Consider the following 12,792-nt stretch of genomic DNA (forward strand, 5'->3'; position numbering starts at 1 on the left):
CTGATATAACCGAAAGACAACTTGCACAAGAAACACATTAAAACAGGTTTCCTTTTCCCATCGCTAACACAACCATCGAATTTGGACAAGTCCACATTGTTGGGGACATCTTTGGACACACAGGAGTTTTTGGCTGAGCCATCACTGGTTAGATAGTCTTTCTCTCTCTTGTGTCGGAGATCATAGACACGGAAACTGTGCAACACAGGACCAACTCCTGCTAGTGCTGAGGTATTTGGGAAAGCCTGATCGGCCGTATATGGTTTCCCGAGGGATGAAGCGATATGAAAAGTGTTGATGATCTGTGGGTAGAACGACAGAGGTGCAGAAGCAGAATGATCACTCTTCTCTCCAGCCGACGCCAGGGAGTCCAGAAACATCGCTGTTGAAAAGAGTTTGCTATTTGCCCCAGTCTGTGCATTCTGCCCACTTTCTTTGGAGTCCTCAATTATATAAGCTGACCCATCAGGCTGGTAAACGATCTCCCCGGTTAGATTTTCCACGTCACTGTCCTCTAACTCGCTGATCTCGCTCTCGTTGTCATCCTTCAGGGCCGGAAGGCGGGCATTCGGGCAGTGGTGTTCCATGTATTTCTGTAAACTGGGAAAAGAAGTAGCACATTCGTTGCACGGTATCTCCTTGGCTGAGGTAACCTGAGTGGCAGCTGCATTCTCGACGCTGAAACCCAGCAAGACTTCACTTTTGCGCTCATCGGTTTTCAGGTTGTCATCTGTGGAGCTGTTTTCCCTGTCAGGCTCCATCCCTGTAACTTTCTCTGGCACCTCATTATCAAGTTGTGCCGTTCCACATAGCTTTGATGTGCTCTGCCCATTTTCCTGCCTTGAGATAGGAGGGGAGTCACAGGTTTCCATGGCAATTGCTACATGGGGATCTCATTTCATCCAGCCTGTCAGGGACCTGGATAAAAAATAAGGTGAGAGGAGCCATTTTTATTAAATAATGACACAGCTCACTAATAGCCCATCACTAATTTACAGCTGCTGTAAACTCATACTATCTAAAAAGGTGAGGGGAAAAACTTAAAACCAGCATACCTATCTATCACAGACAGACTTTGTATAAATGTAGCAAAATAATGTAGATAGCTATCACAGGCATGCCTAGACATCCAAAGTGTTTTTGAAATCACTATGAGCATTCATCACAAATCTAAAATTCATATCAGTAAGCCGTATTTTTTTTTCATTCCTGTTTTCTGAAAACGGAGAGAACATACGTAAATGCTTTAACACCCCCTTTAATAGAAATCTAAACGGCTTTCATAGATGATAGCAGGAATAAAAGGACAACACAAATAACTTGTAATTTTTTAAATTTACCTTTTACTTTATCAGGCAGTGACTAGAAGGGGGGATGCGCGTGGGAGGGAGACCAACAATAAAGGAGCCTTAAAATGAGAAATATTACAGTCACAGGCAGCACGAACCAAACTCTTCTCTGGTTTTCATTTTGCCGGTAAATCAGCTTACTACAAATCTTCCTTGTGCAAAAGCTCTCAGCAGGTATCTGGCTGGCTCTGATTAAGCACCAATCACAATTCTTCCCCACACTTCAGTCGCCTCAATAGGCACCAGAACAGAAATTAATATTTACTGCAACCAGTCCTATCATCCTAGGGGACAAATCGTATTCACTTTTTTTTTTTTTTTTCCACTGCAATACGTAATGAACACCATTCCAAATACCATTTTGATGTTATCAATCCTGGTGAGTTGCCCATCTCTCAACCGCTGCCTCAATCAACATCTCCTTTGGCTTAACAAATCATACCCAGGCACTACTGATGAAAACACTTCAATCTTTTTTTTTTTTTCAGCTTTCTCCAGGCAAGCATCTTAGGCCATAAACTCCCTTTGTTGAGAATAAGACGCACTCTACAAAGCCATATCAGTTTCTGGTAGCATGGCAAGGTACCAGGGGAAAGTTGGGCATAAGTTGGTAATAATGCGTTCCCCTTCTGTGTGTGAATATGTATGTGTGTGCCCACTTGTGTGTGTACCTGCAAACCTCAGCTGCTGGAATAGCAGCTTAATTAGGGCTTAAGCTTCTCTGAGTCCCTGCAGGTCTCTCCATTTCCAGAATGATTCCACTATACACGAGAGCTGAGTGGTCTCAAACTTTAGTGCTTGTTTTCATTCTGTGACCCAGGCACCATCTTGATTTTATGAAACAGGTAACCCATCTTCTTTCAAATTTCCAAACAGAAGGGACTAAGAACTTCAAAGCAAAAAGCACTGTAATGTAAAAGTATCAACACTTTCTCGCACGCTGACAATTTCTGAAATAAGGAAGGTTGACGCGGCTATACTGCATTACATGTTCTATTGGGGACCTGGCTATACTGCATTATGTATTATATTGGGGAGGATGGACATGCGATGACTCACCCTGGATGCCCCTCCCACCTCTACATTCTATTGTGTAGACTTCACAGTGGCAGAGAGCTTAAGAAGAAAAACATAACTCTGGACTCATCAATATTACTAGGCATTTTAGAAATTCCTTTTCAAAAGTTCTTCTATAAGAAAGACATCTTTGAAGGTCACTGGCATATTAAGTATGAAGAATAACTTCTTCATACTCTCTTTACTGTAATCAAATTTCATCTTAGCTAAATCAGAGAGGAAGTCATCAGTTTCAAATACATCAAAAGATCTGCATAGATTGAAAATAAAATCAAAATTCGTTTTGGTATCTAAGATGGTTAAAATGACATTCTAATTGCTCACGAATCAAACATCACAAAGCTTAGTGTGTAATTTTAATCATTGAAGAGCTCCAGGTTAATTATCCTCACGGCATGCATGCAGCTTGTAAAACTCTCTGAAATAATCTGATAAACCCCCAAAAGCGTGAAAACCTAATAATTTTCTAATTAGTCCACAAACATTAATGTTTACCTTTGCATTTACCAAATCTGTACAAGGTATACATACTGAAGGCAGCCAAAATGTCTAAAATAGAATCCCTTGATGGACTAAAAGATATGAGGAAGACAGGAAGAAACTGGAGAGTTGGAGTGGAAGCAAGGTGGTAAATAATACTAAATTAATGATCCTAGATTAAAATGTAAAGTTCCAGGACCCAAAGTAGTTATTTTTTTTTCTTTCCTATGATAACTTCGGCAGATATGTGGAAGAAAATTCACCTTAATTACAAGAGTGAGGAAAGTTCTCAAACACTTTACAGCTTCGTAAAGAAGCTTCTGAGCTATTTTTATTATTTGAATTCTCTTTTACCTCCACGCCTACAACAGTTCTCAGCCTACAAAAACACTTACTAGAATTATTACACACATGCTGAATGCTCCCCAAATGAGTTATATGTAATGTGCAGTTAACAATTTTGGCCAGATGCCGAATGGATTCTGCAATATTTCTCTATATGAAATACTGCAGAGTCCATTCATGGACTCATGTCAATATTTCTCTATATGAAGTAGATCCTCTCTTTTTATTTTATCTTAACAGAGCCAGAAGTAACTTTCAAAAATGTAATGACATTATTGCTATGTGAAAAAAAAATTATGAAAACTATATTACAGTGTCCATCACAGATCACAGCAATGTGGTAGGATATATTTTGTTACAATACTCCCACATAAACTTTACACAAAATTGCCTATCAAGTTCTTCTCACAAGCTACACATTAATCAGAAACTAAGTCAAATACATAGTAAGTCTTCTCTGCAATTAAATTTACATTTAATTCCAAAAGCAACAGTAACAAAACTATCTGAACTGATAGAGCTAGTAATAGATTTACCTGATTTTTAAATTTGTAGCCATAGACTATGACCATGGCAGTGTTTACCAGCATGTTTGGATGGAATCGCTTTAGTTTGTGCGGTTAAAGTTATTTAGATCAATATGTACCGTGACACTGAATATGATGCTAAGTGATTTCACTGTCACCAGTGTCAGACAAGATCTTTCTTTTATCAACGTGTCCCACTTAGGAAATTTACACTAAAGTTTATAAGTCCCAGTTAAAAGACCACAAAGACAACCATTTAACTTAAACCACAGAATTCATTCCACAATGACTGCATAACAAGTAAACTCACTGTAAAAGTTGCTTCACCGTTTAAACTGCTTTCTATTTAGTCTTCACCAATTTCTATTCTCTACTGCCATACATTCTATTTAAAAAAAAAATCACCCAAGTCCTCAAGAAATCTCAAAGAGAAAACCTAATATAATTTTAATGCTAAATTCAGAACAATACATACCTGCTGGTCTGCTTAGAATACATGTACACAGTTTTGGGTATTCTCAGTAATTCACAAGATCAGTGACTTTGATCATGTAAATCCCTTTTTCGGAACTAATGGACAACATGCAGAAAAGAACTTTTATTGCTTGTTCTGCCTTGCTTTCGTCCTGCAGTCACTGCTGCCTAAACTCTTCTCTGCTAAATGACCAAACCCACCTACCAGGAGGCTGGCTAATGAAAGGGGGTGCTTTCTGAACAACAGAAGAATTCCTTTGCATTCAGAAAGCAGAGTTCCCATTAGAACCCAAAATCAGGCCAGTTTTACCTCTGTTTTTTAATTGAGATTGTCCCAGCCCTCCTCTGTAGCACAGTGAGACAGTGTTTGTGAAATGATTAAAAAGAACGTGATCTGATCAAGAGGACAGAATAATGGGAAAGGAATGCTAGGTTAGCCACTCTGCTAAGTGCTGGGAAAGAAGACCACTGTGCCCCTTTGCCTATTGTTTTTATTCTCATCTGCTCTTTAGCCAACTCATAACACTTTGAGTTGCAATTCCATTTTAAATGGGTTAAAAGTTGTCCACTTACAAGGGAATTTGATAACAAGTTACAAATCCTAAATATATATATATATATGTATATATGTATATATATAGAAAATAAATAAAAATCCTTGAATTATATCAAGTTTCCAAAAGGTCATCACTGTCTCTGCTGTGGCCTTTTCCCCATCCCAAATCCTCTATCAATATGTCATAGTGAGTTAGGCAAAGACAAAAGAGAGGCGCAGTGTGAAAACGGCACATATATCTAATCCTGACAAAGCAATGAATAGACCTTCACAAGTATAATTATACTTGTTTATTTGTTGCCACGTACAGAGAACTGATGAAAAAAATCCATCAAAGTGGTATTATGCAGACACCAAGAGCTTCTTTTCTTCGGTTGCTAAAGCCACATTGAAGCTTAAATTCCTTATTGTTAAATTCAGAAGAAAGAAAAAAAAAAAGATTTTTGGCTGGACTGTTTTTTTTTTTTTTTTTTTTTGCATCATTTGCTGACAGATCTTTTGTGTCCTAGGCTGTATTAGCTCACACTGCTACCTCATTTTTACCCATGCTGGAATTCATAATTACAAACTACTGTACAGAAGCTTTTAGAAGGGTGTGGTGTGCTGACCAAGACGAGAGGGTAGTGAAATCTGGCTTTTGATGTATATCAAAACACAGGTAAAGTACCTGTGTGGAAGCACCAGTTACATCAGAATACATATTTGATCTCAGTCTTTTAAGTTGGTTGCTGGTGGTTTTCTTTACTCAGCTTTGTCTGCAATTTGCTTATTTTAGTATATGTTTAGTATCCCATTAAAGATCGCATAACTTCTTCCCCATTGCAGTATTAAAAACGTTAGCAATAAAGAAGCAAATACAAGGATGTCAAAGGATTGAAAATATTGAGCAAAAAGATTTCAAACCAAAGTATTAAGGGACTATTATGTTCCAATAGACACTAAATTATGTAACTTAACAAAAGCACATTTTTACAGATGGGGGCGGGGCAAATAAGCTTTTTTTTTTCTCTTGCAGGATAGAAATATATCAAAGTAAAAGCAATCTGCATAGTTAATGTTTGTGAGCTTTACAATTTAAAACAGAAAAGCTGTAATTTTTCTTTGCTGGCAATCTGGAAACACTCTGGAGTTAATTACAGCTGATTCGGAGTGAACCACACAAACAAAGACCAGTCTATGTCCAGACAATTATACTGCATTAACCAGCTTAGAGCTTCCTGCTGATGTTTCAGGGGTCTTCTGTTACACCCTTCTACCTTCCCAGCACGAGAGAAAATGCTTCTGCAAGAAGGAATTAATGAACAGAGCTGCAAAAGAATGTGTGACGACCTCTCCTGACACGGCAAAAACTTTCCACCCATGTCACGACAAAGGGGAGAAGGTAATTAAGTTTGAATAGAAGGATGTAACCAAATATAGTAAGCACCTAAACCAAGCACATTTTTAAAACGGGAAAGTTGACAAAGACAAACATGAGTGTGTAAGTCAATGAAGTCATTTTCCCCTGTTTACCTCTCATTTTTCTCATTAAAACCTAAATTAGCTATTCAGTGCAGATTTATTTCCTTCTCATAAACAGGACCTTTATAATCGATGCTTCTGCCTCTCGTTTTTTCTTCCTCTTCCTCTCCCTCTCTTTCCAGCCTCATTTTCCCTCATTCTCTCTCTCGTCTCTAAACCTCCATGGACTTTAAATGACAATTACATGTCATTAAACACATGTGTTGGAAAACTAAAGAGGAAAAGTACTCTTTGCCAATGGGTCCGATAGTTCTTAATTTGATTAATTGTTGTGGGAAATAGGAATTTTACTCAGTTTTCTTCGCAACTTTAATCAAACTCCAGCTACTTTCCTTAGAGAGAAATCAATAATCTCTCCTTAACCAAATTACACCAATATATGACTCATTTTATTTGTTTGCTTCAGGAAAATTTCATAATCAGTGAGCAAAATGGACCTAATACTTTAGCTATCCTCTGTAAACAAACTTTGGTCCTTTTAACCAATCTAGTTGATTTCTAATTTTCTTATTCATTCTAATTGAAAATGAATAGTTTGCATTGGTGTGAGAAAGGACATGAACTGTAATTATGTTCAGTGCCTCTCTCTGATTCTTTCTTTGATACTGTTTTGCCAGTATTCCAGCTGACATTGGGGCTTTGTAGTGATTGCTTCATTAAAGGGTAAGGATGTCCTAATCAGCTAAAGCATTACTAGAAAGCTGTTGTTTGCCAATACTGTGAGAATATACCAACTTTTTTTTTTTTTTTTTGGCTTTTGATTTCTTTATAGAAGAAAAAGGTACCTCTGGATGCCATTACCCAGCCATACTTAAGTATTAATCATCTTCCCTTTGTCTCATCTATGCAAAGTAGGATTAGAGTTAAATGACTCTATGATCCTTTTAATTTTTTTCCCTAAATAAATATTAATCTACAAATCAATTAGTTGGTGTTATATTAAAACACATATAAATATACTCTCTGGAAACACTAAAAGGTTGTGTAAACGACCCTCATTTTACAAAGCATCTCAATGACGGACAGAATCATTTTCCCTTCTCAGACCCCTCTCCCTCAATCCCTACTATATTTGAAATTTCAAGTAAATAAAACTTTGAAATAGAAAGTCTAAACATGGAAACCTTTAGTTTTCCTTGGAAAGGCATGTACTGAATTAATCATTTTTAAAATTTATAAATCATATTTGCCATGTTTTTTATATGATTTCTAGTCTCTAAAACGTAATTGACTAATCTCTCTGGCATACACCCAGTTTAAGAGTGTTTAGTTGATAATGCTTTTAAGTTGTCACATAGGAACATTTAAAAAATTCATCTTAATTGGTTTCATCAAGGTAAATATAACTATAGAATATTTGGCTTCAGGAACGGATTTACCAGACTAGTGAAAACCATTTCACACATACATTTTTCTCATATACAATGTGAAGACAATATATCCTAACATATACATGCATTTTTTTCTTCTTTGTCTATTAATATATAAAATTCATTATTGAAATACTGACAACTAAATATTTAAATGAGGAAACAATTGTATAATTATTTGTATTTCATGAGTCCCACAATATGATCTCATAACCAATATAGCATAAGCATAGTAGTATATTATTATTATTTTTTTGAAAAATGTCATTCTTTGCAGGCTAAACCTACCATAATTATCTTCATAAAATTAATCACAGGTCAGGTATTCCAGCAAACAATCCTATTCCCAGGGCAATGATTTCAAACAATTCAAAATAGTTTTAATGAAGAAAGTTATATGCATAATTTCTTAAATCACTACCAAGTGCCCTCTTACTATCCAAGACTCTTAGTCTATCAAATGCAAGTCTCTTTTTATATCCCATGTAGATATTTTAAATTATTTTATATTAGAAACCTAAGTGGACTAACATAGAGACTAACATAGAGAACCTAAGTGGAATGAAATGTTTCTTCTGGATGAAATATTGGCAAATTTATGTTTGAGCACTCAGATTTGTTGGTTATTTTATTTCTATTATGAAGAGCCTCTTGTTTGCTTTTTGTGTATGTGTGTGGTTTGTTTGTTTGTTTGTTTGGCCTGAAAGTTAATTTGACTGCTGTCCATAAGTGAAGTGTGCAATTCAGTAATTAACTTTTGTGTTTTAAATGTATGCACGTTAATTAAATTGCATTATAAACAAACAAACGTCAACCATAATTATAAGCTCCTTGGTTTACCCACATATTATCCCTTTTCAAACAAACTTGATGTCAGACAAATTAAAATCAAGCAGCCAGCAATTTTGAGTTGAATTTTACATGATCTGCTGGTAACCTGATTACTTTAACTTCAATATCATTACAGGAAAAGTATTTCAGGAAAAATAATGACAAGAATTCCAACAGGAGACAAGGTTAATTGTATTGATTCAAAAGATGCATGTTCATAGGAACCATGTTGAAGGAATAATGTTATCTCAAATCTACAGTTTCTATTAAAATGAAGTTGTCCAGCATGAAAGAGGCAATTAAGATTAGTGTCTGCAGAACTAGAGATACTAAACTAACTAACTAATTATCTGGGCCCAATTATCTTATACTTTAAGTAGCAAAATATCAGTGTGGAGCAACTACAAGGCATAAGGTTTGCAGGTTTATTTACTGACTGGTGTATCTATTAGGACCAAGAACAAGTGGAGCTGTCAGGACATAATGAAGGTAAATGATTAGTTAGCACCAAGCCTGAACTCTTCTTCAATGCAATAAGAGTTAATTAAAGTTTACCACCAAACATCAACCAAAGAAGGATGTTGATCAGGTTTCAGCATTAAGTGCAAACAGACAATAGTTGGCAGCAATTAGTGCAGCTATCAAATGACATGCAATGATAATTATACATTTAAAACTGCTAAAGAGCTGGGGGAAAAAAAAACTAATCAGCCTCTTTGACGACAAATACTCAAAGGGCAGGAAACAGGTATCAGATTATTTCACTTTAACACTGTAAATCAATAGAATTAAACAAGAAAAGGCTGTATGGGTACATTATCTGAAAGAGAAGAGTTCACTGGATCCAAAATGAAATAAATCTGCTAGTACTGGTCTCTCAAAGATAAGAACTTCTGGAGCTAAAGAAAATCAGTTACTTTTCAATTAAAGTTTCAGAGTGAAGTCTGTGTAAAGAAAGTTTAGCTTCTGGGTTTTGTGTAAACCCAACAATGCAACAAGTATTCCAGCATAATTACTGTTATTTAAATTAAGTATTAACTTCCACTCTAAAGGTACTGTCAAAAGTGCTTTATGCCTGAATATTATCTTTGTGCGCTCGAATACTACCTCCCTGAAACATGTTTAGATGTTAGGGTCAAAATTCTTTTAATACAGCTAAATTTAAAACAAAAGCCATGTATACATATTTAGTGTACATTATGGCAGGTCTTCCCTTGATGCCATTCAAATCTACGACTTCAATCTTCCCGGAATCAATGAGACTGCATACAACACATGCCTGAAAATACTTTTAATAAATCATCTCATTCTTTACCATGGTTTCTGGCCTGCAGCCTAGAGCATGTCTCCAGAAATGTGCCCATCCTCATGACCCCCACCTCTCCATTTTCCCAACTAATTCTGTTATGCTAAGGATTTGTACACAGTGTTGGCTAATCCCAATATTTCCCTGGAGCTAAATCTAAGCCATGGCCGACTCCCAGCACAAAAATATCTTTCTCCAAAAGCCCTTTCGCCCCCTTCAGCACTCATACACTCATTGGTCCTGACATTTTCACTTCAGCCATGACAAATGAGCTGATGACTCTGATGTGATTGCACGGGAGGATGGCTTTATCTAAAGATATATCATTAACTCTCATCACCATCTCCTAATATGGCTCTTCTGGGTTAATGTGTTGTGAAAATTTGAGGAAATTTTTGTGTAAATATATGCACTTTAAGGAGTAAGAGACCAACTTCATCAAAAGGAGAAAAGGGAAGCCAGAGTGGACAGGATCAGGGAAGGGAAAAAAAAAAAAAAGACTAGCATTAACTAAATGTTGCTCTGGGGATTTAAGTAACTCGACTCAACCTCTGCCCCAGCAAACCAGCCATCTGACTGTCTCTTAAAGGCCCCTTCCCCTCCAGAGGGGCGGCTGGAGCAGAGCATAATCTGTGAAGTGGCACAAATGAAGCTTCTCAGATAAACACGGCTAATCAATCTGCAAGCCCATTTCTTTGTTTCTACCCCACTCCCGTGTAGGACGGATTTTACTCTCGAACTCTTAATTCCCTACGTTACTAAATCTCTCTAAATTCATTTTAATGGAAAAAGGGATTGCCAAAACCCATTTCCTTCCAAGGGCATTGTCTTCTTCAATTAGAAAGGAGCAATCTTTTTCTGACCATTATTAAATGTGAAACTCTTCAAGCTTTAAAAAGAGGGGAAAGGGAAACTTTTCCATTTAGCATGAATGTCACAACCTTTAGGTTAAGTTAGAGCCCAAGTTCCAGCTACACAGCTCTCCTTATATATACTATGGAGTTTACAGAGTAGATAACTGTTATAACCTCTTCTGTCAATTCATCTGAGAACGCTCAGCCAATCAGAGTCGACTGTAGCATAACAGACCTCGGGAAAGGAGGTCAGGCTTTGAGGTAAAGTGCTATTCACTACTGGACCATGCAAGTAGCTCTTTATTCCTGTTCTTATTGGCATCAGTCCCCCTCACTAGAGCAAGAACAAAGCCAAGTGCTCGTGTGAGGTTTATGAATAAATCAGAGGTGAGCCACTTTAAGTGCTGCCCATGACTTCCTTGTTGACAGTGAGCCCTTAAACAGGCTTCTATGACCAGCAACTTCTGGCAAACCACAATGATTCCTAATCTGCAACCTGTTTCATTTCAAGAACTAAGTGGCCCACCCCATTTTTCCTGCAAGTTTTCACCTTTCAGGCAGTTCTTGTTCTATCTCGAGCAGTTTAGCTTTACAATCCCAGAGCAGTCAGCCGGCTCTACGGTCATCATAGAAATTGTACCAACTGAAACTCTTCCTTTGCTTGGAAAAATTCCACAGATGAAAACATCTCCAGCATAACAGAAATGATTCTCATATTAATATTATAGAATCTTTGGATATGGGAGGAGCACAACCAACTAGGTTGAAAAATGTTAAATGATTTGCTGAAGGAGACATACACACACACACACACACACACACACACACACACACACACACTAGATTCTCATTGGCTGTGCCCTGTAGTTGTGTGATATTTCCTGGAAATTTCTCTGAGCTTCAGTTTCCTTATGGGTTAAACCAGGGGATTGTGCTATATCCCTTCCGACTTCAACAAGCTATGGTTCTAATACAAAAACCCATTTAGATTGTGCTGGAAGATAGTTTTCCCTGTGGAATTTTCCAAGACAGACCCAGATGTTTTTAAGGTCGCATTTTTTTTCAATACCCAGATTTCAAGAGGAGAGGCAGATTCCAGTAGTATAGTAAACTGAAGTGTTTTATTTATGTTTTTAATTAACAATCAGATTTTTTCATGTACTCATGTATTTATTGAGGATATTTACCAAGGATTTGCCAATATTGTCCATCACTGTGAATACAGGGATTAAACAGACATGGGTGCTGCCCTCATGGAGACTGAAATTTATTTGAGGAGGAACTTAACCAAGCATCATGAAAAATGCTAAGATGCTAATTATTTTCTTCCAATGAAATATATCCTACCCTATCAGTATTCAGTAAATGCTTAGCCTTAAATAAATGTGCTTCAAATGAATGGTTAAGTCCAGGGCCACTTATAAATGACCAGAACGTAGGCAAGGCACACACTTTTATTTTTAAGAAAAACTTGAGCAAAGATTGTGAACTAAATATATATTATAAATGTCAAACGAAAACCAAACTCAAATCTGGGAAATTACTATCCAAAATACACTTATATTTTCCACAAAAATATAAAGAATAATTTTAAGTGTGTATCTTACATGCAACACAATGGGAAATTATTATGAATTTAAAAATCAAAAAGAAAAAAACATCAGAGAAATAGATTTTAGTTTAGAGGATCGAAAAATTGTGTTTATAAATTTATTAACCCTTATCGTGAATCTTATCACCTTTGAACCTGGGTCGTCCTCCTCTGAATAATGCACTCCTATAGAAAGATAAAGGACTGCGATGTCCTCCATGAGATAAGCCAAGAGGAAACTCATAACTTGGCTATAAAATTCCCACAAGAAAGGCTTCCCTGGTGGCGCAGTGGTTGAGAGTCCGCCTGCCGATTCAGGGTACACGGGTTCGTGCCCCGGTCCAGGAAGATCCCACATGCCGCGGAGCGGCTGGGCCTGTGGGCCATGGCCGCTGAGCCTGCACGTCCGGAGCCTGTGCTCCGCAACGGGAGAGGCCACAGCAGTGAGAGGCCTGCGAACCGCAAAAAAAAAAAAAAAATTCCCACAAGAAAATTTAAGGGTTTTATAATA

The 12,792-nt window shown here is 37.1% G+C and overlaps 1 protein-coding gene across 1 annotated transcript in view; it reads right to left on the reverse strand.

Annotated features, from left to right (window-relative positions):
• Window positions 1–12,792, reverse strand: part of ZFHX4 (zinc finger homeobox 4) — a 181,854-nt gene that overhangs the window by 157,980 nt on the left and 11,082 nt on the right. The window contains 1 exon segment of the mRNA XM_067712024.1: window positions 1–918. This exon segment is cut by the window's left edge and continues 1,721 nt beyond it. Within this exon segment, the coding sequence (XP_067568125.1) occupies window positions 1–872 (872 nt within the window). The 5' untranslated portion in view covers window positions 873–918.

The sequence above is a fragment of the Pseudorca crassidens genome, chromosome 17, assembly GCF_039906515.1.
Source record: "Pseudorca crassidens isolate mPseCra1 chromosome 17, mPseCra1.hap1, whole genome shotgun sequence".
Taxonomy (NCBI): domain Eukaryota; kingdom Metazoa; phylum Chordata; class Mammalia; order Artiodactyla; family Delphinidae; genus Pseudorca; species Pseudorca crassidens.